Source organism: Aythya ferina (assembly GCF_964211825.1).
Source record: "Aythya ferina genome assembly, chromosome: Z".
In the NCBI taxonomy this organism is placed as follows: Eukaryota; Metazoa; Chordata; class Aves; order Anseriformes; family Anatidae; genus Aythya; species Aythya ferina.
In genome coordinates, this window is record NC_140299.1 from 24,207,001 (window position 1) to 24,234,925 (window position 27,925).

The following is a 27,925-nucleotide window of genomic DNA, read 5'->3' on the forward strand; positions in this document are numbered from 1 at the left end:
TTTAGTGAAAATCAGGTTCCAGGTTAACTTGATGTTTCACTAGAGGAACAGCTAATCTAGGTATTCACCAGAGCAAAGAATCTGTGGGATAGATTCTTATCGACTAATAAATCTGTGCAGTTCCCTTGGCAATAGTCCTTTAATTCACTTCTGACATACATGATTACTGTCTATTTTTAAAAGTATCTATTTCTAGAGAACGAAAAATGAATAGCTAAATCTCCAAATGCCTGCATTCAGAAGCGGACACACATACCCACATTAATGGATATGCAAACAATACATCACAAGATCTCACACACTTTTTTATCTGAAATTATCTGTCTAGAGAATAGATGGAGTCAGAAAGCCAGAAAAAGTTGTTACTGTGCTTCTGAGTTTTTTAGCAAATTAACTGTAGTTACTCAAGCTGTTCTAATTAGAACACATATCTGATTTCCTGGTAATATTCCTGCACACTCATAAGTGATCTTACAAGATGCGAAGAGTGGAAATGTGTTATGTTCTTGCTCTGTCCCTCAGATACAGGATAAATATCAGATAAATTTTGAATGACAAGTTTTGAGTTTAGGATTGCAGAATTATGATCCAAATTTCCCTTTAAATCATATAATCATAGAGTCATTAGGGTTGGAAAAGACCTCCAAGATCATCTGATCCAACCATCACCCTACCACCAATGTCACCCGCTAAACCGTGTCCCTAGGCACCATGTCCAACCTTTCCTTGAACACCTGCAGGGATGGTGACTCCACCACTTGCCTGGGCGGACAGGTAGAAGGGGTGTAGGTGGATATTTTGCTGCCATCACCAAAATATATCTGTGAAACAGTGTGTTCCCCATTAGGAAAGGATACGAGTTTTGGAGGTGAAGGAGCCAGACATAGGAGAAGCTCCTCCTGCCTTCCTCACAGGCCTGCGAGTGCAATCTCAATGGGGAAGCCTTGGGGGGAGGGGAGGTAGTTCCCAACAACTGGAAGAGGCACAGTTTTGATCCACTATTAATGTTCCCATAACTGCATATACCATCAGATGTTTTTCTCCTACAGACATTTCATCTGAAATACTGAAAATAAACTCCCTAAATTATTGTTTTTGAGTTCATGTGGCTAAGTGGGCTATGAAGCACCGAAGCTTTGGGTGAGAGGGGTGAGAACCTCTTTATAAATAATGACTTAGCTGGCAATGATCTGTTATTGATTGACCACTTCAAAGGAATTCTGCATCATGCTCACAACTACATTGTTGATGTCATAACATTTGAATTTCTACTTTAAAATCTTTGGAAAATCAGCTTTGGTAAAAATATGAACAGCAAATTGAATATAATGGAAAAATAACAAATTTGATGTCTAAAGGAATAAGCAAAAGGCTTGAAGTTGTGTTTGCTGCCAAGTGATTTCAACAATACACTCAATGTTGTACAAAGTTATCACATTATGAAAATGTTGAGTATCCTTGTCTTTATTTTGCAAATTCAATTACAGAATGATTTTATTATTTTTTTTTTAATTTTTACCCTTTAGCACTAGAAAAATCGTCTGGCATGAGGGCCTCAGATAAAGTCTAGAATACAAGATGCTTCATCTTGCTCGTAATTTAAGAAGCAACAGTTTTGTCAATACGAATTATTTACGAAATTAAAACTCAGGAAAATGAATCAGTCAAATGAAGCTCATAAACAATACTCGTCTAATTACTCATCCCAATTTACACCACTTAAACAGCAGCAGAGCCTCTCACAGCCACACCTGAGATTTGTGTCCCACAGAGCTAGACATGGCATGTAACCTCTGTAGAACAGGCCTCCCCCTGCAAAGTTAATCATATAATCAATGTAACATAGATGTACTTGGGAGGATGGCAGAGAGGCAAAACCAGGCAGCTGCTGCCTGCATTTTCCACAGGAGAAGCAGTGGCAGAGAGCAGTAGGGTGGATTTCCCAGAGCTGCGCTGGAGCACTGCAGCCCATTCAGAAGAGAAGTTCGTAATGTGCAGGACCTGAGACTGCAAACATCTTCAAATCTGAATACTTCCAAATTTCCTCTCAGGAGCAATTATGCTGCTATCTTTTAGCAAAAAGACTGTGAATTGCCTGCTATCCACCAGATGGACTAAACAAATCGGCTTTATCTGCTTTAGTAACAACATGGACAAAAATTTCTCTAGGAACCTGAAGCTTACACTAATCAAATGCCAAACTATGTACATACCTGTTTTAAAAATGGCTTTTTCACTGGGCAAGCTACATCCTGTGCAGTTCACAGCCATGACCCACACACTGTAAGTGCGATCTGGCTCCAGGTCCTCCAAAATGCAGTGGCTTTCCTTCACTGTCACTCTGTATTCTTCCACCAAAGCTAGGAGAAACATACACAGGCTGTTACACCTATGCATTTCACTGTTAGGGTCTATAATTGCTCCTCTCAACTCAAATGTAAAAAATAGAGTGTTAAAGTCCAGAAGGTGCTATTAGCCAAGATCTCAATATTTTACTCCAGCTCAGTTTTGACAGAAAGTTTTTGACATGCTCGTGAGTTGAGTGTATTCTCAGTCTTACTGAGGATTGTGCTGCAAACTGGGACATACAATCAATAATTATTAGCCCTGGTTTCATTTCTCTAAAGAATATAGAGAACAGAGAATAAAGAATAAGAAATTCTAGAGAATTCTAGAGAATTTCTTATAGTGGAATTTATATCTTATGCATCTTTTAGTGTGCACACATGGATATGTGTACCACCCAGGTGTTTTAAGTGACCCTGTGAACAGCCCATGCTTTTTAATGAATGAGCATTTGAATCCCCTTTTCTCAATTTCCATATTTAATCTTTAAATAATATAATGTCATTTTGAAAAAATAAATATCTGGAACATGTGGAAATACTATGGAAATATTGATTATCTTTTCCTGTATTTTTTTTTTAATTAGGACACATTTCCAAAATACATGCAGGGCCCTAAAAACCAAATCAGGTCCATCCTCTTGGGATCTCTGTCTGCAGCCCCCATTACTACCCACAGGGCAGCAGGGACACATCCTCTCTGAAGGTCAGGTTGCTTCATAAAAGCACCTAAATACACGTGTTGCTGTTTCTCTATGAGCAACTAACTGCTCAGCACTATGCAGACCACAATATTTACCTTGTATTTGGCATGAAGGAGAGAAGAAACATCATCTACATCATGCTCTCCTCCACTGTTATTTGCCCTATATATTATTTTTTCACTGCACCCTGGGCCCTCCCTTGTAGCTCAGGCTCCCCTCTGCTGACCTGAGATCATTGGAGAAAGGGTTGCTGCTGTCATGAAGGCAAGACTGTACGCACCTGCCTCATCTTTGCTGGCTTGTGGCTCCTCCATACAATACACCTGGAAGCAGTCAATGGCATCCCCTTCATTCACAGTCCAGTAGACAGCAATGGAAGTGCTGGTAGCTGAGTTTTGCTCCTGAGGTATTACACTCGGTGTCTGTGGGACTGAATGGAAAGTCTTCAGTTGTTATTCACACCCCGGTATATTCAGGTGAATTTACTACATGTTCAAGAGGCAACAAAATTGCTTATTTTCCCTAAGGTTGTTATTTTCACAGAACAAATATATCAAATATTTGAAATATGGACAAAACTGGTGAAATTTTGCAGCAATAGGTCTGTCTGAACTAGAGAGGGAAGAAATTAATTGTTCAGAATAGAATCTGATGGCCCATTTCCCTCACAGTCCCAGAAAATTAAGATCCAGTTCTGGGACCACTTGAACCCAGCACAAAGCTTGTGTTCATGCCCTGTGCAGATCTCACAGTCCTTCCCTACAGGACCATTGCACAGATGAGTAATTTCTTCTCATTTCTGACTTCCAGCCGGGTGAGGGGAGCAGCACACTGCCTCCCAGGCTTGTGGCAATCCTGGACATGCAGAACTGTCACAAAACCCCAGCGGCATGAAGGACCACTCTCCTTTCCCCAGGAGACCTGCTCCCTCCAATCACACAGAGAGCTTTCCAGCTCTGCACTCCATTTCACAGGCACTCTGCAAGCACATGCACTGAAGGAACCCCAGGAGACACCTATTAACTTCAGGCCGTCTCCTCAGATGGGCCAGGAGACCCTGGACCTCAATGCAAGCTCCTTTGGTCAACTGCCTTCTCCATTACCTGACCACACCAGAGGAGAGAAAATCCTATGGAAAGGATGCTTGTGAAAGTGGGGACTGAAAGTACTTGTTTGTAGCAAGCAGCACAGGATAGATCACTGATGGGGAGAGGGAGCTTGCAGAAGCAGACAGCCTCCTGCAGAGATGTACATAACTGACACCAGAAACACAGGCGGGGGAAAGGAGCTACCACACTGGGGTGTGATTCATGCAGAGTCTCAAATCCACTGATAGACTGGCAACACCAGGCATATGCCTTTAGGATAAGGAAGGCTCAGACCTCCTGCACTCTAAGCCTGAGGAGCAGGAGGCTCATTGCTATCCCATATGCCCAGAAGTGGACCCTCATTGCAGTTAGACAACTGCATACTCCTGGCTGGCATGGGCTGGTGAGACTGAATAAATGCTATAATAACTATAATATATAGTAAATGAATAAATGTAGATGCTTAGCCAAAGCATCTACACCCCATGAGACAGTCAGGAGCATCCCTCACAAAGAGTGCTTCAAAGACCACCACAGTTCCCAAATTTATTTCAGACTTTGTCTGCTGATATGCACGGATCCATCCCTGCTGAGATATTATTTCCCTCTAAGATTATGGCTTAACAGAGAGGGAGGGAGAAGAAAGAAGCAAAAAGCCCCCAAAGATGTTCATTGTTAAAGTAAATGCAGGGAACAAAAATACATGGGTCTTTATCCTCATCTAGTATCACAGAATCACAGAATTTTCTAGGTTGGAAGAGACCTCAAGGTCATCGAGTCCAACCTCCAACCTAACGCTAACAGCCCTCCACTAAACCATATCCCTAAGCTGTACATCTAAGCGTCTTTTGAAGACTTCCAGGGATGGTGACTCCACCACTTCCCTGGGCAGCCTGTTCCAATGAAACAGTAAATTTCAAATAATGAAACAGTAAATTGTTCCAATGAAACAGTAAATTTCAAATAATTAAATTAGTAAATTTCCATGTTGCATGAACTCTGTTAGAATCTCAGCAGAAAGCTTTTACTTTTTCTCAGTTATCTTCATAGTAATGATGATGATCCCCTGTGGCATGTACAAGGCAAATGCAGATGCTGACTGTTGATTTATGCAGAGAGCTACTGGTACAGTAAGATTACATCTGCTTCCCACTAGAAGAAAACATATCTTTTTCATTGCTAAAAACAATCGATGTTTTGTCTTTTGATTGCATCTAGAGTTGGTCAATCTAGAAATTGATCACCTTTAGGAAAGGACTTCCTTCTAGTGGAGCCAGTGGGAAAATCAGCTTTTTTTTTTTTTTTTTCCCTGTGAAGTTGCCTAGAAACTGCCTTTTATGATCACAGAAACCCCACAATTACAAAATTTATTCTTATGCCAAATCTGAAGAGAAGCTAGCTTAATGAATGAGACTTCTGAAAAAATAAAACCTACAACAACAAAGAAACCTTTTGGGTCAAAATTGAGTTCAGTAACAATGAAAAGCATTTGATTTCTAATTTACTATTGCATAATAAGAAATAAACTTTTGAAAGGAAGTAATTTCAAAGCAAAAAAAGTTGAGCTATTCTCTGTGGAAACAGAACATTTCTGTGCTATCAAAATGCTGGTCCTTTTTAAAATGAATTTTAGTCAAACAAAAGAACTATTTGCACCACAAGTTTGACTAAATTATATTTTTCAACAGAAAAGTGGGACATTTTCTGATCAGTTCAGTTTTCACTGAAGTATTCTATGGTAAGGAAACATTTTGTTAATGCTACCTGATCTCCATGGCCCCCAGGTGAAAAAACAGTAATCCCAAATATTTTATGGATATTTACACCTTTCTGGTGTAATAGTAAATAATATTTCCTTTGCTTCATGTACTTCAAGACAGAGAGCATTTACATTCCTCTGTGATTTTAATGGATGATTGTTACCATCACAAAGGTTCTTGTCTTTTGCTATGAATGGGCAGCACTCACAGTAGGCTTTGGAAATAATGATTTTCTGATTTTGAAATGACTTAACTCCTTCTGACAGAGCATTTATTCCAGTGTGACCAAGGGCATACTGCAAGGTTGTCTTTATGCTTACACATTTGTTAATGGGTGGTTTACATGAAAGTAGGAAGAATTTGAGAGAAAAGGACTTTCCATTAGTGGATGTGGAAAATTTGGAAATGGAGGGTGTTTTGAAGGAAAGATATTTTTGAAGCAATGAAAATAAAGTTCTGTGAAATTGTTCAGTGAAAGACTATTACTTGTGAAGGAAAAATATGTTGATTGGAGAAACATAGCAAATTCACATATTTTTCATCAAATGGCTTCAGTCAAAACAAATGCTGAGAGTGTCTGGCATTTGCCTTCAGTATTTGATAAATGATGTACTCAAAGTTTTAAATTCAAAATTGATTTCATGTAGGTATTTACCTTCATTTTCCTTCAGCAAGGGCACAGTGTTGAAAAACTATATATATATATATATTTGTCCTACTGCTCACCAAAGTAAAAATCACAGTAGCCACTGAAATACTTTGTAGTGGAAGTGAAGAGTGAAAACTGTGTATTCTAGAAAAAAAAAGGGGAAAAAGAAATAATAAAAAAAAAAGAGTAGGAAGCATATAAGATGAAGAGCCTTGAAGGGTGGTTGCTATCTGACAGTCATTTCCACTTGGTAAAAGCAAACCTGGTCTGGAGCCATTTGGTGTTCAGTAAACACGGTAGCTAATGCATACAAAACTGAAAAGCAGATCTCAGCAGTCTGGGGAATAACATGTTGGAGTGACTTGTGGGAAAAGGAAACACAACATGTAAAAATTAGGTCTGTTCTCCTGTATGACCTTGCCAGTAGGTAGCAACCTAGGAGGAAAGCATGGTTGCACAAAGGGGACTGTGACAGGGAGTCTAGGAACTAAACTGCAATAGATAGCACATTTACAGTACTAAGTGAACACCTGCTAAATGCAGGTTTAAAAAAAAAAAAGAAAAAAAAGAAAAAAAAGATCTTTTCACATGATTTCTTAAAGAAATAAGGCTGAGATAACAATGCACGCACAAATGCCTGTCTGACTTTACCTGAGGAGTTTGGAATACCTCAGGCAAACTCACAAGCATTACAGGGAAGTGAAGGTCTGAGAGATATCCAGTACGTCTACATCTAATAAAAACTAAGTGACCACTTGCAGGAGAGAGACAATCTTCCCACAGTGACATTGCTGAGTGCATTCAGCTCATACTGAAGACAGGAAAGTCTGCACAAGACAGCACTTTGCCAGTGTCCCACCTGATAACCCAGCAAGGAAACAAAGCACCTAAGGGAAATGTGTGCTCTAGCTGCACTGCCCAGGGACCAAAAGTGAGAGAGAGGCACCACCTGAATAGCCAGAGAGTGACTATGATGGCAGCGGTGCATGTGACAGTGTATGAGAGGTCACAAAAATCATGACAGTGAGGTGTGAGATCCCAGAAAAAAACCTCCTCTTGAGAAGGTTACACTGGACCGAGACCCCATTATGAGGAACAGGGATCTTCCTTGACTGCTGACCAGAACCAGATAATTTCTATAGGTGTGTATACAGACAGAGCAGAAAGCCCCCACAGGCAGGCTTTTTACAGTGTATGCAATATGAGATAGAGATAAATAAATCTCTTCATCACATGCAATTTTTGCCACTGTCCTCAGTAGAGGCTGTTTCCAGCTACAGTCATCACTAGCTACATCCAGCTCCACCACATCCCCCTATACAGTGGAGTTTCAAGGTGGTTTCATTCACATGGCACAAACCCAGGGTCCTCAGCCATCCCCCTGCTCTCCCCCTCTCCCCCCCACCAGCACTGCTGGGGCTACCCCCAGTTGGAAGAAGCAGTCTCAGGAGATCATTTGATTGACTCTTCTGTCCCTGCCTGCAAGGGAACAGAAACTTCTTTAGCCTCAGAAGACTTACAGATAAAAGATCTGCTGCTAGTCTGAGATACTGATATTTTAAATAAGGCAAGAATGCAAGAATCCCCCTTTTTAGCACTTTTCCCTCTGCTCATCTTAATGCCCTGCTATAAGCCAAACACTTGTGCACAATTAGACTTCATTTTATATTCAACTCTGATTGCTAATTATATGGTTTGCAAATTCATACTTCTCAAATAGATACTGTTTTTAGCTTCCCAAAATTTAGAAAGCATTGCCAAAATGTTAGCTTTTGTTAGTTTTAAGATAATATTCAGAGAGTCTTACCAGCCACTTGTTTTAAAGAGTGCTGGTTGCTTTTTCCTGGACTGTCCGCGTAGTGCTCAAACAGTGAAAAAGCACTGGGCACCTTTTCTAAAGAGAGAGTAGTATCCATTGCAGAAAGTAACCTATGTGGAAGAAAACAGCTGTGTAAATCCCTTCTGGTGTCACATAACTTGCAAGGGCCAGAAGCAAAGCACATGCAACATGCGCTTCCCTAAATATTTCCCATGAACTTGAAGACAGCATGCAAGGAGAAGCTGTTTTCCTGATTTTGAACATTTAGAGCATACTGAGATTTCAGATAAGGAGTGTGGTGAGAACAAACACAATCTGTCTACACTTGATCTGTGAGAACACGAGGATTTGAAGTTCACAGCAAGACTCCCGAGAACCCAGGGGTTTGGGCTTGGTAACACACTGCCTTTAAAGGTTACAAACATCAGAGCTAAACTACAGCAGCTGACTCCAGAGACATAATGTAAAGCAGCTGCTTGTGGCAAGCAGGAAAAAAAACAAAACAAAACAAAACAAAACAAAACAAAAGAAGAAATACAGATTCCACCTAATTAGCCCATATTTGCTGAGTTCATTATAGAAAGAAAAAAAAAAAAAAAAAACACTACACACATATTTTTAACTTTGAGGCAGAAGCTGCTTCAAGAGTATGAAAGATTATTTTTTCAAAGCAACCGAATTTTACCTTTCTTCCCTGCTTTTTTTTTCAGTCACTGAAGTAGTTAATTATGCATAATTTTCACAAAGCACAACAAATATAAAATATATTTTCTTTAGAAGAGCATGCATTGTGATACAAGCTTGTTTTTAACCTTTTTAGTAAGTCAGGTATTATCAAATAAACTGATAAAGTAATAACCAAACCCATGCACAAAACAGAATCAACTTTAGGTTTAGCATGTAAGTTAAGAAATAAAAACTAAGTATACAAAAAGCCTTGAAAAAAAAAAACACCTACAGGCAGACTGTCACATTTTGCTATACAACAGGCGAGTCCAAATTAATAACCCTCATTTTGCAAATTAATGGAAACTTGTGAAGGGATGTTTGGCACATACTCATCAGACCATTCTCCTGGGGTTGTAATTTGACTATGAACTGGAACCTTTGTGTCATTTTTACATCTCAGTCCAGCAACCCATGTCAGCACATGCATCACTGTCATGACTGAGGCAGCACTGACAAGGGTAGGTTTGCACCACACAGTGCCCCAGCCCCTTGGGCAAAGTCATTGGTTTTTGAAAATGCACAGGCAAAGAGGAATTTTCCTTGTTTTGTGGGCTTGCATAGGAGAATCCTGGAGACAGCCTGTCTAAATATTCATAGTTCACCTTGGAAGATTTATAGGGTGAATATGGACTTTTGGGCAAACTGAGTATTTCCCTCCTGAAGGATGGGTGTAATCAAAATTATTCCCTTGAGGAAATCACACATGACAGAGAATTATTTGCAATGTATGTATTTATTGGTTTCTGCAGGTGGGCCATTATGCAGCTGTGATAAGGCATGACCCCTTAGACACATCCTGAATCAGATGGTGTTGATGAGGAGACAGGACAGCATCGCTCTGTAGTCTCCTGGTAAGCTTTGGAAAGAGCAATGATGGAAAATGTAGATAAAACTGTTACTTAGTCTCTTTTTTTTTATTTCTTCTGGAGTTTTGTTCACAAATACAGCCCATCAACCCCAGACATATGAGTGATAATTTGCATTATAACCTTTCAGAGATCATATAATACCAAACTAGACTAGTAAACAAAAATACATAATAATGATGTTAAGAAATGTGAGCATAGACAGATGATTTCTATTATATGTGTATATAGTAATAACTACAAGGAACTTGCTTAAAAAGCCTCTGTAGAGATTTAAAATTGAGTTGATATTTTAAAACTGTACTTAACTGATAAATCACAGAACTTCTGCAAAACACCACAAAAACAGTGAATAAAAGCAACAAGTATAAAACATCTTCTCTTAATTTCATTATTTGCAAGGTTTATAAAAGTTACTACTAATATTAGCAATGTAATTAGTAAATGAAGCATCCAGCAGGCAATGCCTAGTATTCACTACAGTGCACTTAACCCATACTTCATATACCTTTTATTCAATTCTTTAGATGACTAAGGAAAGAAAGAAAGAAATGTATTAGCAGTTTTCAAAACCCTGAGAGTGCTGTAGAGCCACTCATCTAGCAGTTCTGGTACTCGCCTCAGAGATAAATACACACAGCTTTATTGACTTGATATTGGCTGGGATGCTGCTCATTCACACCTGCAGAGAATTTGTTTCCTTAACAATATTTCACTTCAAAGCTCTTGCTCAGCAGGCTGTTAGAGTCTGTATCTGGTTTAAAACTCCTGAGGACTCAGCATTCAATATCTAGCTATAAAGACCAGGGTACAGTCAAATACTGTTGTAAATGAAGGCTATTGCAGAAGGAAATCACTTTTACATTTATAACACTTAAATATGAATTCTGGATGAAATCTTCTTCATAGCTTCTGATTGCCAGAAGCTGGGTGAGATTTGTACCCACAGAGGAAGAGTTTCTCTCATATTTAGTGAATCTTCAGCTAACATTTCCTGTCTCAGAGAAAGAGAAGTTCCTGTCCTATATCACTAACAGTAAGGGCTAGGGGATTTTTATGATCATATCTAGTTAAAACCTTGAAGGTTGTGGGAAATAGTTACACATCCTACAAAAGAATTTCAGATTACAAGGTTTTCTTTTTGCCAAAGGACTAATCCAGTACCTTGCAAAGTTCGAGAAGATAAAATACATTTCTCGCCCGTCCCAAAGTAGCCTATTTCCCAAGGGACTGACTTGGTTACAGGATATTAAGTCACTGGGCAACTCAGAATGAGGAAAGCCAGGTATCGTTCCACCATTTCTATAACAGGTATGTGGACCGGGAGCTTCTACTCAGGAAGCCGTCTTATTTTGCGTGAATGATCAGTCTTCAAACAGTAATTTGAATTTTTCGTTTTCTTGCTTCCCAGAATAGTTTCTGCAACTTCCAAACTATTGGCTAATTCTGTAACAGCTAAAGACTGTTGTCCCAGAAATCTCACCCCATGATACACTTCTGTAGAGGAGAAAATGCCACCGCTGACCTGTGGGCAATTCTTGCAACACAAGAACAGTCTTGGAGGACCCAGGCCATTAACAATTAACCTGCTGGACTCTCTAAGACCAGCTTATAACTGTATCAGCCAGGTAACTCAAGTTATACAGATTCACAAAGTTTTTAAAATCCAAAAAGGACCATTAGAGACAAGAGTGTCATGTTCACATTTCTAAACCTAATCCATTCTGAATTTTTATCACAGCCAATCTGAGTACATAACTTTTCCCAGTGTTTCTTCATAAAAACACAAACCAAAACCACCAAAAGAACCCACTCTACTTACAGTTTGGGTAACTTTCAATTACGCTTTCTTTTTCCACCTTTCTTTCCAATAGTAATGTATCTTTTACTGTGACAGTTATTATTCCTCAGTGAATAATTCTAGATTAATTATTGAGACGTCTCTCAGCTTTCTCCTCACAAAACAAAATAGATAGAACTCTTTTAATGGCGTAAGGCATGTTTTCAACCTATGCATCATCTTTGCAATTCTCTCTGAGTGTTCACATGACAAAAACAACTGATCTGGCAGTTTCAGAGTGGAATAACTGAGCTTGCAGAATTTAGTGATCTTAGAAAAATGGAAGATAAATAACTCATTCTCAGCCTCGGCACTGTGTAAGTGCTTTCCTAACTACAATCATAAAAGCTATGGTATGAATGTCATTTATACTTACATTTAGGAAAACAAATCCATCAAGTTCTTCCATTTCCTTTACTGTTGTCTCCAAAGTTTCCTTTGCTGAATCAACAGTTTGCTGGTAGTTAACCATCTGCTCATACAGGTATTCCATTTTCATCTTCTTCACTTCTTCAAAGTTCTCTGATTTCTCATCATATTGTGCTACCACTTTCTTAAGCATCTCTTCATTCTGCTTTTCCAATAACTCTGCATTTTTCTTACAATTTTCCTGACAAATGAAAACAAATGTAAATTGATCTGCAGACTAAAATTACAACAGTTAATGAATACACAGAAATACACGATCCATCCACCAGACTCCTTTTGGCATCCTGACAGTAAGAGAACTTTATTTCTGTAAGCAAGCTCATCTGGGAGAAATTATACTAGAGAAATACACTTAAAACAATGGTACCTCTTTTATTTTATTTTATTTTATTTTATTTTATTTTATTTTATTTTATTTTATTTTATTTTATTTTATTTTATTTTATTTTATTTTATTTTATTTTTTACTGTGAATGTTTAAAATTAAACTTTTATACTTGAGCATAGAGATGGGTAGTCTGATTACAAAATAGCTAAAAATCCATATTTTTAACTGAAATTAATACAGTCCTCAAGGCTTAAGAACTTACAGGCACTGAGCAACTCCTTTAGGTATTCAACACAGGACTCTAAATACAGACACAGTGTGAGCTTTTTATAAGCATAACCAAAATTAAGGAAACTTTTTCCTCCAGTGCTTGATAGTCACATATTCCATTTCGCAATGATGTATGAAAAAAGCAGTATTTTGTCTCCCTTAAAGTAACTCTTTCCTGCAGGAGAAGTGAGTTTGAGGACTGGAGAAACAGCCCATTTTAGCAGAAAAAAAATGACACATCATCAACAACAAAAAAGGCAAACATAATTTAGAAGAAATTTTGTAGAGGGAAAGAACTAGTAAGAAAAAACACTGGACTTACCTCAACACAGTTAAATAGGGATTCAATATCACTCACAAACTCTTCAATCTTCATTGACTTTTCTTCCAGTGCTTTTAGCAATTCACCTAACTGATCCTGAAATTTAAAGTTTCAGAGATTAAGTATGTTGTTTTCATGTGGAGCATAGTTGAGATGAATATTTTGTTTTGCCATAATGGAACAATGGCTAAATTAAGTTCAGCCATCTCCCTGACTACAAGCACAGATATAGCAACTGGAACAGCTACAACATTGTTTCCAAAAGAAAAAAAAAAAAAAAAAAAAAAAAAAAAAAAAAAGAAAAGAAAAAGAAAAAAAAAAGTGATATCAGTTCAACAAGGTGGTGAGTTCTCTACAAGTTGTTGGGCACTACAAATTCTACTGTAGCTTTGCTAGAAACAGAGGGTGCTCTGAGCTTCAGTGTCCTCAAGGAGATAAAGCCCATAAGAAGGAAAATATGGCAGGTAACTATGAGGCTAGCAGATTGATTTTAAGACACAAGCTAACACTGCAATATTTTTAAAACTAGAAATTTGAAGATATTGTCTCTTAACCAGAATCTATCAAAATCACTGATTGAATTATGTGTGCAAAGAAAAGCAGTCCAAGAGACAACAGGCACCAGAGACAATTCAGAACTTTTGTCTTAGTGCTTCTTGACCTTTCTTGAGAGCAAGCTGGAAGAGTGCTCAGGTAAAATTTATAATTTTTAGAAATCCATATTTGTGATTAGCTGGAATAGATCTAAAAGGAAAATTAACATTCTTTGGTAACAGCTTCCTATTATAGCAAACTTCTACAGCCATATCTGCTTGAAAAGTAGCATATTAGTTAATATAAACTAACTATAAATGCACTTAGGACAGTAAAACCAAAAGCTAACTTCATAAATATTAGGGCCAGTCACCAATATTCAGAGGCAAAGTTCTGTTTGTCAAGATAACTTATAAAATCTGACAGGTGCCATTCATAGCTCATTTCTTTTATTGTGAAGTTATGTCCCTACAGTTAAAATTCAGGCAACCAGCATTTTGCTATTTTAATGTCTTCTCAGTAATTATACAGAAGTAACAAGAAACATACAAACACCATCTCAAGGTAACCTGAGCCCTGAGTACTAGAAATCATGTGAAGCCAGGCCTGATTTGTGGCCAGAATTAATACTGGCTTCATGTCCATCCTGCGCAGCCAGGGAGTGATATCATGGGACATTTATTTATGGCTTGACTTGACTTGCTGCAGTGTAGGTACATTTGAGGGATTGCTGTGGTCTGTGACTTTATTACTGAATTATTGCTGGCTAATTATCACTTCTAAGTCAAGCATGAATGGCCATATATAAAAAGCAACACTGCTGTCATACATGTACACCTACGTGCCACGGAGATAGTTTGCAAATGCTGATATTTGAAACTGGCACATTACTCCCCTACTTTTAATTTCTCTTTCTTATATACATAAAAGTAACAGAAATACCAGCAATATAAACCCTTCTGAAATTTTAAGGAAATTTCACTAAATCTGAATTGTGGACAACTGAACCTTTGCTAGAAAAGAGACTTCACATTTCAGACACTGGGGTGAGATTAAACTGCTGCTAAACAAGAAAGGAACATCTGTATATTTATATATAAAAATCTGATATGGGAAAAGTGAAACATCACATGCATGCAGTCTTCACAAGCAGAACTGCAATTAAGTAACAAATGAGCTTCCACAAAAAAAACAGCATTTTCTCTAGTGTTGATAGCAAAGGTGTACTATTTTGAAATGGGACACATTTCCATCTGTCTTTTACAGTAGTACAGCTTAGAAATAGTGGGAAGAAGTAGGAATTGCAAAACTTACCTGTGGTATAACTAAAATGATACTGAGGTGATGAACATGAACTGAACAGAAAATGAGGATGGGGGTTCAATAAAAATTTACAGCACGAACTCTGTAACTAGTCTAACATATCCAAGCAGCAACACACATAACTGGAGTGGAGAACGTTTTATGATGATGGTAGTCCCTGCATATTGAGGTTTCTGTACCTCGTCAATTGAAATGAGCTGCTGTTACTAAAATTCTCTTTACAGAAATATCTTCTCATTTCTTACTCTACATGTACAAAACAGATGAACATGCACAGACAAGAAGACTAGAAGATGGAAAATCTGGTAACAGCTATGTATAAACATAGTCATCCAAACTGCTGAATAAATAAGATCGGCTTAGAAAGCCCAGGGCTCTACAGAATACCTTAATGATAGGATATTCTCCCTTCAAGACCTCTTGTGTTTAGGAATAACTTTTATTTTATAGATATTGTTACAGTCTCTGGGCTGCTCTCTGGGCCTTTCCACTGACTACACAAGAGGCCTAGAGAAATTAGGTTCAGTATCTCCTTCCACATACAAATTAATTCTTACCTTCATCTTGGTTGCAGCATCATCTAGTGTTGTGACCTCATGGTCTTTGTGTTCTCCAAAAAGCTTGTCAATAGCAGATATTGGACATTTGCAGTGGTAACAATATGTGTCTGTTTGCGCTTTCTTTAATTCTCTTTGTGGACTCTCAACTTGAGGAATGTTTGCCGTTGATTTTTCGGGATACATCACCACAAAGCCTGAATCTTCAAGTTCAACAGGTGTTCTTTGCTCTGGTTCATTAACAAATTCATAACTATCCCCAACATGCTCAAAAGAATCCCTGTCTTCAAATAATAGCTCCTCATGTGTGAATTCAGATGATATTTCATCTTGTAACAGTTCTTCTTGTGTAATCACATCATAGTCCATTGACTCAGCAAGATCTTCATAAGCATCAGGGTGCTGCTGCTGCTCTCTTTGCAAATCTGTCTTCTCTCTTTGCTGAACGGTAGGAACACATGAGATACTTTCCTGGGTATACTGATCATCTTCACTGTCTTCAACAGGAGTTCTGATATACGGGACATATTTTTCCATTTGAGGAACTGCTGTTACTTTGTGCTGTTCTTCCCACTTATTGCCAGCTTCCGGATGTGCAGCTCCCTGAGAATCGATTATTTGGCTATACTCTTGACTCATTTGCTCTGGCAATTCCTCAGTTGTTTCTACAGGTACATTTTCTTCTTCTCTTTGTTCAGTAGTATCACTTCTAGCACCTGAAAGAACTGCTTCTCTTCCAAAAGGAATGGCATGCATTGGTTTACAAATTGTTGCTTTAATGTCACTATCAACCTGGACTTTCTCTGTCTCCACAACACCCCTTTCTGGCAGAATCTCAGTTCCTAAAACACCAGCAGAGCTATACTTGTACTTGTCCTCATAACTCTGAACTGAAATTCCTCCACTAAAAGACTCATCCTCTGGTATCTGATCCTCCTGATGATCTAAGACCTTACCTGGAATTTCATCTTTAAGAATGTATTTTTCAAAATATATTCCTGTTCCATCATCTGTGTCTGAATTTCTACTAGGAAAAGATGCATTAGAATTTCCACTCTCCTCATCAGATGGAGTCTCACCCTTTGTCTTTTCTCCTACTGCTTCTGCATAGAGATCCTTGTACAAAAATGACAAAGCAGGTGGCTCTTCTAGAAGCTCTGGGTTAACAGCAGCAACTGATGTTGGAAAAAACAGAGATCGTTCTAGCACTCCTTCTTCTGAATCAAATAGTGGGGTTCCTGGTGACTTCCGTTCATCTTCTATATTTGTAACTCTTTTACTGCTAATGTCAATTGATTTCTGCAGAGGTAAAGATTCTGGAGCTGCTGCATAGGCCTGCATTTTGCTTTCTCCTTTTGCAGTACCATAAAAGACTTCATCCAGATCCTCAAGCAGGGAAAACTCCTCTTCCAAAGTATCTGCCTCTGTGCTTTCTTTAAAAGATGCGGCTTGTTCCACAGGTTCATTAGGATCTTCTGTCTCAGGAAATGATGAACTCAGTCTTTCAAAATGTGGCTTAACTGGGGATTTGTCATCAATCAAGGTGTACTTTTCAAAGTAATCCATATCAGCCATACCATTATCAGGATCCAATATCACATCAGTATTGCTTTCTGGCAACAGTGGACTTTCCTTTTGTGTTTCTTCAGTTTCCTCAGTGTCATCATTCTTGACCAATTCTTTTTGTTCGTGGGTTTCTGGCTTTCCCAACATTGAGCTGTCTGAAATTTCTGTGGTTGTTCCAGAAGCTAAGGCACTATGACTATCATGAGCTAATTTTCTTTTAAATGAAGGATTTGTTTCCAAGTATTCTAGTTTATCTGGCATGTGTTTACTTTCTTCTTGATCAACAGAAGAAATATGTGTAGGAGCATGAATATTGAGTATTTCATAACCTTCTGAAATTATATTAAATAGATCTTTTTGTTCAGTAGGTTCTGGCTCATGCTGAGTGTCTTCTACAGCACTCGCTTGTTCCACTTCTTCCTCTTCTCTTGTCACATAATGTTCAGGCACTTTAGACGTTTTGTCTACCTGTGGATGTTGCACTGCTTCCCTTTCTGTAGGGTTTCCAAACTTAGTTTCACTCTTTGGAACTTTGTCTGCACCTGGATTATCTGCTCTTGGAGACAGTAAATCATGTCTTTGCATTCTGTGACCAGTTTCTGAGGGTACTCTGTGGGAAATTTCACTGGACACTGAATCAGAAACTCTAAATGTATCTCCTTTATTGACGGCAGTGCCATGAACTGTAAGTTCTGCACAACTTCCAGCTGGGAATTGTTTTGATCCAAAGCCAGAAATTCCCTTCAGAGAAAGTTGAATTCCTTGCTTGTCTACTTCTGTAGCTCGAATAGGATGAATTGAACGAGCTTTCACCTCTTCTGCCAGCCAGCTAGCCAAATCAAAAGATGGAATGTCTGTACTTGGCTTTTCATCAGAATTAGAGCAGACAGACTTTGACTCTGCTGAAGAGAGTCTGTCCTGTTCACCAGAAGAATGCTGAATTTTGTGTGTCACAGCTTCATAAACAAGATCTGGTGAAACAGCTCCCATTTGCTCTAAGGATGTATACTTCTGTTCTGCCAAATAGGGTTGCATTACATGTCTTTCCTCTTCTTTTTTTGTTTGGTTTCCAGATGTACCTACTATTTTAGATAGAGATAATGAAATATTTTTTTTCTCTTTATCACCAGTGAAAGACACAGATACTGACTTTTCAGATGAAGTATGAAAAGGAACAAATGAATCTGAGGATATTGGTTGCTGGTCTGCTACAGCAGTCACCTTTGACTCTGTGCTCATCAATGACGGCACCTTCTGCACATCAGGTTGTATTTCTTGCTTATCCTGGTTGGCAGTGAATGTGGGGTGACTTCTTAGCTGCTCTGATGACAAGTATTCTGTGAGGTTTTGCTCGTCTTGTTCTTGTGTGTGCAACAGGGACTTATCCCCCATCTGTGCTATATTCAAGCTTGCTGTTTTAGGTGAATATAGCTGATCTTTTTGCAATTCTGTTTCATCATGTGGTGGAATTACATATCTACTCTCTGATTGTGCAGACTGGGGAGTAACCAGCAGCATGCTCTGCCTTTCGTGTTCAGCTAGGGAGCACTTGGCAACCAAATACTCAGAGGTAGGTTTTGAATAAGGTGGAATTTCTTGCTGACATGTTTCATCAACTGAATAAAATGGAACTGAAGGTTCAGTCTCCAGTTTTGAAGGTACGGTTAAATACTCTTGACCTTGTACAGTTTCTGTTTTATCTGTAGAGTATGATGTATTTAATTGCTCAGATTCTAATTGTTTAGTTGTGTGGAAGTAATGTGGAGTCTGTTCTCTCTCTGCTTCAGATGTAATTATATGTTCAGCTTCTGAATATGCAGCCATATGCAAATGTGGATGAATTCTTGTATTCTCCACTTCTTTTCTTGCAGAGAAGAAACTTGACACAGGCCGTGCAGTTTCTGACTGCTCTGTTTTATAATGGGTGTGAGATAAATCTAAGTGCTCAGGGGACATGCCTCCAGCTACAGGTGAAGACTTCAGACTTCTTTCCATTTTTGTTTTAGAAACAGATTGTGAAACACCCAGAGGAACAGACACGGATTTTTCAGTAGGAGATGAATAGGGTTGAATTTTTGGGCTTGCTGCTTCCTCAGTGGAAAAGGATAAATCTTGTTCAGTTTCCCACTGAGTAGTTAGAGATGAAGTAGTCCCAGTGTCCCCCTTCTCTGAATGTCCTGCTCTCAATAGAGCCATTTCATGTTTTTCTGCTTGTTCAGTAGAGGTTGAAAAAGGTTGTTCAAACTTTGGTTGTGCAGTTTCCTGCTCCCCAGTCCTGCCAAGGGTATAAAATACAGAAGGTGTTTCTGGTTGCTCTGCTTCAACAACAGAGTACTGCAAATTAACACACTGCTCTTCAGGATGGGCCCCATCCTTTTGCTCTGTTTCACCCATGAAGTATGGTGTCTCTGGATGTTCCATCTGGGCAGCCTGTGGCTGCTCTGCTTTGCCATAGGAGTACATTAAACTCGATGGTTTCACTCCATGAGTTTCTAGTTTGCCAAGAGAATATGACAATTCTGGACATTTTAATTTCATTTGTTCTCTTTGCAACTGGTCTGCTTTTCCCATAGAATATGAAAAATCAGAAGGCACAAACCCTTCTTCTGCAGTTTCCTGTATTTCTGTTTTACCAAGCAGATGTGATACACCTGGCTGCATTGAGTCTAACTGTGAAGTTAGTTCCTGCTTTTCTTCACCATGTGAGTGCAAAATGGAAGGCTGGGCCATTGCTTTTTCCTCCAGTTTGCCAAAAGAATCCAAAACCTCTGGCTGTTGCAGTACTATTTGGGCTGGTTGTGAGATTTCTGACCTGTCACTTGTATAGGATAAATCCATTTCTTCCAGTTCTGGTTGTACTATTCCATGGTGCTCTTTTTGGCCAATGGAATGTGACAAATCTGTATAGTTTGATTTCTGATGTGTAGCTTCCTCTTCTATTTCTCTAACTGGATAAGATAGCTGTTTATGTTGCAACTCTGACAACATCATTTCTTGTTCTGTTTTGCCGGAAGAATACTGCAAAGATCTATGTTCCAGTTCACCTCGCACAGTTTGTATTTCATCTGCTTTACCAAGGGCATATGTTAAATCTTGGTGTCCTATATCTAGTTTTGTCCTTTCTTGTGACAGTGGTTTACAAACGGAATATGGTAAACTGGGAAGTTCCTGCTCTGGATGTGCCACTCCATGTTGCTCTGTTTTTACAATGGGATGGGGTGTTACAGTCTGCTCTGATTCCCATTGCATAGCCTGTGGCTGCTCTACTTTGGCAATAGAACGTGACAAACCTGGATGTTCAACCTCTGGTCGTGCTGTTCCTTGCCGCTGTGTTTTACCAGGTGAATGTAGCAAGTCCTGATGTTCTGTTTCCACTTGAACAGTTTGTGCTCGCTCTGTCTTGTCAGGGCAAGATGATAAATCTGCTTGTCCCAACACAAGCTGTGGTGTTTCTTTTCTCTGTGGTTTATCAGTAGAGTATGATAAACCTGAATGCTCCAACTCTTGTTTTGCCATTTCTTGTTTATCTTTTTTGCTAAAGGAATGCAAGACGTCCAGGAGCTCCCCTACCACTGAGGCCCTTTCTGGTTGCTCCACTGTTCTACTTGACAATGTTGGCTGTTCTAAGTTTAGTCGTGCTTTTTCCTCTGGGTGTAATGTATGGCTTTCCCTCTCCTGTTTGAAATCCAGTTGTGCACTTTGCTTTTCTTTTCTAATGGAAGAGGACAAATCAGGCTGTAGTGCTTTGGCCATGGCATCTGAGACATCTGGATGTTCAGGGTCTAGTGCAGCAGCCCATGATTGCTTTGTTTTGACAGTAGAATGCAACAAATCAAGTTCTTCCAACTCTGGTTGTATTGCTTTATGAGGTTCTGCTGTGCCAACAGAGAATGACAAATCTGCATATTCTGATTCTGCTTGTGAATTTTGTAGTCCTTCTGTTTTCTGAACAGAGTACTGCAACTCAGAGCGTTCTGCCTGCATTCCTGCACTTTCCCATTGCCCTTTGCTGAGAGATGATGAAAAATCACCTGGCTTTTCCAGCTCTGGTTGAACTCCTTCTTGTTGCTGTAAAGCACCAGTGGAATGTGATAAATCTGGACATTCCAAATCCAGCTTGGCAATTTGAGTTTGCTGTGTTTCACCAACTGAGCATGATAAATCCATTATTTCTGTCTCTGGCTGCATAACTTCATGGTGTTCTAATCCGCCAGCAGATAAATCTGAATGAATTGATTTCTTATGTGGCGTTTCTTGTTCTGCCTCACTAACAGAATAAGATAACTGTGAATGTCCCAGTTCTGGCTTTGCTTTCTCTCCTTGTTTGAAAGAATGGAAGAAGCTTGACTGCTCCTCTTGAGCAGCTTGTGCTCGCTCTGTTTTGCCAGGCCAAGATGATAAGTCTGGTTTTCCTATCCCCAGTTGTGTATTTTTTTCTGGCTGTGTTTTATCAATGGAATATGATAAATCAGGATGCTCCAGCTCTGGTTTTGCCATTCCTTTTTGTTTTTCTTTTCCACTGTCAGGTGATGCACATGGAACTCCTTGCTTCTCTTTTGCAGGTGGTGGATGCTCTGTTCTGCTGACAGACTGCACCTCATCAGGGTGTTCCAAGTCTGTATGTGCCATGTCTTGCTGTCCCACTTTGTCAGCAGGGGATGTCAAGACTCTGTGGCCCAGCTCCAGCTGAGCAGGTGGATGTAGCTCTGTTTTGTCATGGACATGCAACACATCAAATTGTTCCACTTCCAGTTGTGTTATTTCTTCTACTTTCCTGAGGGAGCATGATAGACCAGGATGTTCAGGTTTCAATTCTGTAGTTTTCAGTTCTCCTTTGAAAACTGAATAAAGCAAGTCAGGATGTCCCTGCCCTGGCTCTGCTGTTTCTTCTTGTTCTACCGAACATTCTCGTTGGCCCACAGAATGGGCCAAATGTGAAATATCCACTTCTGACTGAACCATTTTCTGTTCAGGTTTTCCAAGGGAGTAAGTTAAACCCACTTGCTCTGATTCTAGTTGCACCTCTGATTTATCCAGAGGATGTATCACATCAGCATGTTCTGTCCCTGGCAAGGTCATTTTATCAACTGGCCTGTCAGTGGGAAATGATACACCTGATTGTTCCAAGTCCTCTTGGGCACATTTTAATTGTTGCATGTTGCCAGGAGAATATGAAAGCTTTTCTTGCTGTAACTGTTGTTTTGGGGTTTGCTGATGCTTTTCTCTGTCAACAGAAATTTTTCTGTGTTTCTGATCCAAAAGTATTGCTTCTGGTTTGTTTGCCTCATTGGTGAAATGTGACAAGTCAGTTTGTCTCACTTCTGATTGTGCAGTTTCTGGCTTCTCAACTTTGCTGAGGGAATACGTCAAACCTGGATGTTTTGTGTCGATTTGTGCAATTCCTGGTAAAGCTCTTTTTCTGGCCACTTTAGGCAAATCTTTACATTTTGACTCAAACTTTTGAGTTGATTGTTCTGCAGATTCACCAAAGGAAAATGATATATCTGGATGTTTTGAGTCCAACTGTACGGTTTCTTGCTGTTTTTCTTCACCAACGGAACGTGACAAATTTGTGTATTTAGATTCCACCTCCATGGCTTCATCTTGTGCTCCACTCAGGGTTTCTGGAGAATCTAAATACTCTGATTCTTGTTGCATTTCTCCCATGGAGTGTAGTTCTGACTCCTGCTGTATGGCATCATATGATTTCACTTCAGCCGTGGTACATGAAAAATCTGGATGTTCCATCACCAGTGGTGCAGTTTCTTGTTGCTTCGAACTAAATGGCAAAGTTGGATGTTTAAACTTTTTTTGTTGTTTAGGTCTGTGAGAGGAATATGACAAATCTGGATATTCTGAACTCACTTCCATTTCCAGTGGAGACTCTTTTCCACTGGAAGAGGGCAACAATGTTTGCTCCAGCTCTGGATGTGTTACTTCATCTTGTTCCATTTTCCCAGTAAAACATGAAAGAAGTGGTTGCTTTGATTTGCATTGTGTCACCTCCTCCTGCATGCCTGTACTTACATAAAATGTCTGTTCTGGGTATGCTGGCTTCATTTGCATTTCTTCTTGCATTAGTTCACTGAAAGTATATGGCAGAGGACATGCTAACTCTGGCTGAGCTGTTTCTTGCTGTGCCAAATCCATTTGGTCTATGTCTTGTGAATCTGCTTTCCCCCAGGTTTCTGACAAATCTGAATGCTGCAATTCCATTTGTGTAGCTTTTGGTTGGGCTTCTTCCAGCTCTTCCAGCTCTCTGTGTTCTGTCTTTTCTTGTTCCATTTTTCCAAAGGAATAAGATGTATCTGACTGTGCCAAACCCAGTGGTGATGTTCCCTGTTGCTTACTGTCAGAAGCAGAATAGGAAGGAAATAAATCCTTCTGCTCCAGCTGTGCCATTTCCCCAGAATTTGGTCTGTCAATTGAACATGAGGAGTATAATGATCCTGAATCTATTCCTTCTTGCACTATGTCTCCAGTGGTGAATGACAGGTCCCTGTTTTCTGAGGGTAGTACATTTTCATTTTGCTCTCCTTCACTAATGGAACTTGGCCACCCTGGACCTTCTAAGTCTTTGTGGACAGCTTCCAGTGCTGCTTCTCCCTGGGAATATGGGACATCTGCATGTTTCAGCCTTGGTTGCAATAATTCCTGTTCTGTTTTGTCAGTGGAATATGAAGTACCTGCCCCTTCTGCCCTCAGCTGTGAAGTTTTATGCTGTTGTTCTTTTGTAGTAGAATATGACACAATTGGATGCTCTGACTGAGCAAGTTGAGTAGTTTCTCCTTGTACTGCCTTACCAAGTGAGTACAGTGTACCTCCAAGTTGTGAATCCTGCTGTAGAGGCTGTAACTGTTCTCCTTTGTCACCAAAATGTGAGGAAAGAGAACTGTCCAAATCTACTTGTGCCAATGCTTGATGCTTTGTTTTATCCATGGGATATGGTAAATTTGAATGCCCTGTTTTCAGATGCCCCATTTGCTGCTTCTCAGCTCCTCCAGTGGAATCGTATATATCTGGATGTACTGAGTCAAGTTCTGTAGTGTTTTCTTTCTCTGCTTCTCCCCTCAAACACGATAAAACTGAAGGTTCCAGCTCAAGTTTTGCTGTTTTTTCTTGTTCTGCTTCTTCAGGGTAGTAAGACTCTGGGTGTTCTAGTTCAATAGGAACAGATTTTGGCCTTTCTGTTTCTTCCTTGTAAAAGGAAAAGTCCTGATGTTCTGTCTCCAGTTGTGCACTCTCTGATTCCTCTGTTTCTTCTCTGGAAAATGAAAGGTCTGGATGCTCCAGCTGTGCACTCCCTGATTCCACCATTTCTTCTCTGGAATATGAAAAGTCTGGCTGCACCATCTTATGTTGAGCATTCTCCAATTCTTCTGTTTCTTCGCTGGAAAAAGAGAAGCCTGGCTGCTCCATCTCCAGCTGTGCACTCTCCAATTCCTCTGTGTCTTCCCTGGAAAATGAAAAGTCTGGATGCTCCAGCTGTGCACTCTCTGATTCCACCATTTCTTCTCTGGAATATGAAAAGTCTGGCTGCTCCATCTTATATTGAACATTCTCCAATTCTTCTGTTTCTTCCCTGGAAAAAGAGAAGTCTGGCTGCTCCATCTCCAGCTGTGCACTCCCTGATTCCACCATTTCTTCCCTGGTATAAGAAAGACCTGGATACTCTGTGTCCAGCTGTGTACTCTCCGATTCCAGCATTTCTTCCTGGGAATATGAAAGACCTGGATGATCTGTCTTATGTTGTGCACTCTCTGATTCTTCTGTGTCTTCCTTGGAAAGAGAGATGTCTGGCTGCTCCGTCTCTAGCTGTGCACTTTCCAATTCCTCAGTTTCTTCTCTGGAATATGAAATATATGGCTGCTCATCTTCCTGCTGTTCACTCTCTGATTCCACCATTTCTTCTTGGGAATATGAAAAATCTGGATGCGCCATTTTATGTTGTGCACTCTCTGGTTCTTCTGTGTCTTCTTTGGAAAGAGAGGAGTCTGGCTGCTCTGTCTCCAGCTGTGCACACTCTGATTCCTCCATTTCTTCTCTGGAGTATGAGAAATCTGGATGCTCCATCTTATGTTGTGCACTCTCCATTTCCTCTGTTTCTTCCCTGGAAATAGAGATGTCTGGCTGCTCCATCTCCAGCTGTGCACCCTCCAATTCCTCTGTTTCTTCCCTGGAATATGAAAAATCTGGCTGCTCCATCTCCAGCTGTGCACTCTCTAATTCCTCCATTTCTTCTCTGGAATATGAAAAATCTGGATGCTCTGTCTTATGTTGTGCACTCTCCATTTCCTCTGTTTCTTCCCTGGAAATAGAGATATCTGGCTGCTCCATCTCCAGCTGTGCACTCTCTGATTCCTCCATTTCTTCTCTGGAATATGAAAAATCTGGATGCTCTGTCTTACGTTGTGCACTCTCCATTTCCTCTGTTTCTTCCCTGGAAATAGAGATATCTGGCTGCTCCATCTCCAGCTGTGCACTCTCCAGTTCTTCTGTGTCATCCTTGGAATAAGAAAAGCCTGGATGCTCTGTTTCCAGTTTTACACTCTCTGATTCCAGCATTTCTTCACTGGAGTATGAGATGTCTGGATTCTCCATCTCCATTTGTGCACTCTCTGCTTGATTGTTTACTTCAGTGGAAACAACAGGGTGCTCCATATCTACTGCTTTATTCACAACGGAACTTTTCTGGGTTTCTTGTTTTTCTGTGCGAACAGCATAGGAAATGCCAAGATATTTGGAATCTATCTTTTCAGGAATATGTGATTTTAGTTTAACTCCTTCATCCTCTGTTATCTGAGTAGAGAAATCTTGTTCTGACTCTGTTTGCTTCTGTAAGTGAACATTTTGCATTTCTGGTATTGGGGTCCTTTGACTCTCCATTTTTTTAACGGAATCCAATGGACCTGAAAGATCAGTTTTTGACTGTGCAGTTGCTGACGAGTGACTCTCAGTTTCTTTCTTCTCTGTTTCATCTACAGAATGTGGTAAAAGCACATGTTCAGACTCTGATTGTGCACTCTCCGATGACTGAGGAATAATATCCTCCTGTCTTGTTTCAGATAGAGTGGAATATCTGAATTTAGCTGATGGAGAACTAGGTAAGTAAGACTGAACTGCTGACTTCTGTATTTCCTTCTCAGGATGTTCTGATGCTGATGCTGTAGGCAAAACAGGTTCAGTGCTTTGTCTATCTGCTGAATCAGGCTGTGGTGCTGAACTTGCCTGGGTTTCCTGCTCCTTTGGTTCATCCAGAAGATCTGATGCTGTCAGCAGTGATTGCTCTGTTTTCTTTTTTGCAGTTTCAGCTGAAGGAATCAGCACTTGTTTCTCTGATTTGTCATCAGACTCTAATGCAATGGATGTCGACTGCTCTGTTATTGCCATTTTGGCCACCGGTGAATAGGAGAAACTTTGCTGCTTCCTTGCTTCTTCAGGAGGGCAGGACTTCACTGACTGTCCTGGTACCTCATCTGGAGTCTCCAGTAGAGACTGTCTGTCTGTTCTTTCTTTATGCTGAAGAGTTGTTTTTTCAGCAGAGCTTGAAAATTTGCTTGGTGTATTCATTTTAGTAGGTTTAATATTTTTAACTGAAATATCATCTTTATTAGTACGTTGTTTTTCAAGATGTGTTGCTGAAGAATAGCTTTGACTTGGATATGTTGCAGATTGCTGCCTTTGATTCCTTCTTCTTTCTGATGGTGTTTCAAGATTTCTGCTTATCCTCTGGAAAGGTTTTGGATGTGTTGCTTCTGAAAATGTACTGAACTGATACAATCTTTCTTTTACTGATGTATCTAGGAACTGTTCAGAATCTCCTGAAACTGAGCTCTTTCTTTGGATTCTAGTTTTCTCTAGTGTTTCAGGGGCTGGCCCAGTTCCTCCAAAAATGGAGTTGAACAGCTGAATTCTAGCTTTTACTGGTCCTCCAAGGATCGGTCCTACTTTTCTCAGTCTGCTTTCTCTAAATATGGATCTTATTGGAGCACGTTTTACTGGTTCTTCTGCAATGTTCTCCAGATCTTCTTTGTCATCCAACATTTCCTCATCTGTATCTCGTGTTTCCATCTGTTCAACATTTAACACTGAGCCTTGCACATCTCCTAGAACAGTTCTTGGTTCTTGTCTCTGCATTCCAGAAGAGTCACGTTTTTTGTTGCCCTGGCCTCCTTTGAGAGTTGTAGGCAATGGCACCCTATTTGAAGGTTTACGCTTCCTTTTCCTAACAATTTTACCTTCATCCATGATAAAGATAACTTTTCCTGGAGGAGAACCTACTGGTGAACTTTCCATACTGTAAAGATCAGAAGTTGTACTAGTTTCTGAGGTCCAGGGAGTAGAACATCTGCTCGAGCTGGTTTCCCAGGTTATTCCACTATCTTCACTTTGAACTGTTACCATAGAAAAGGAGGGGTTATTCATGATGTACTGCAGCTTGGGTTTCACATCTTCACTTTGGATAAGATCTTTTAAACTGAAGAAGAAAAAAAAAAAAAAAAGAAAGAAAAAAAAAGGAAAAAAATGCCATAAAATCACATAACATCAAATTACTGCTATGAAATCCAGTACACTAAAACAACAATGTTTTTTAAACTTTCAAAAATACTGCATGTGCATATATTTTGAAACACAAGCAGAAGCGAAGTCATATTTCATCTGACGAATGTACTTTAGAAGCATTTTTCTAAGTGTGCAAGTTGCAAGGTTAGTTCACCAAAGGAGAGGTGTTTAAATGCTCTTGACAATGCAGGAAAAGCAGTCTTTGATCAGGCCTTGATTTGCCAGTGTGAGAT

The 27,925-nt window shown here is 39.7% G+C and overlaps 1 protein-coding gene across 1 annotated transcript in view; it reads right to left on the reverse strand.

Annotated features, from left to right (window-relative positions):
• Window positions 1-27,925, reverse strand: part of CMYA5 (cardiomyopathy associated 5) — a 46,377-nt gene that overhangs the window by 11,632 nt on the left and 6,820 nt on the right. The window contains exons 2-8 of the mRNA XM_084503227.1: window positions 15,564-27,606; window positions 13,150-13,245; window positions 12,177-12,410; window positions 10,469-10,491; window positions 8,354-8,475; window positions 3,330-3,479; window positions 2,214-2,360 (exon numbers count right to left, since the gene is read on the reverse strand). Of these exons, the coding sequence (XP_084359353.1) occupies window positions 2,214-2,360; window positions 3,330-3,479; window positions 8,354-8,475; window positions 10,469-10,491; window positions 12,177-12,410; window positions 13,150-13,245; window positions 15,564-27,606 (12,815 nt within the window). The remainder of the gene's footprint in view (window positions 1-2,213; window positions 2,361-3,329; window positions 3,480-8,353; window positions 8,476-10,468; window positions 10,492-12,176; window positions 12,411-13,149; window positions 13,246-15,563; window positions 27,607-27,925) is intronic.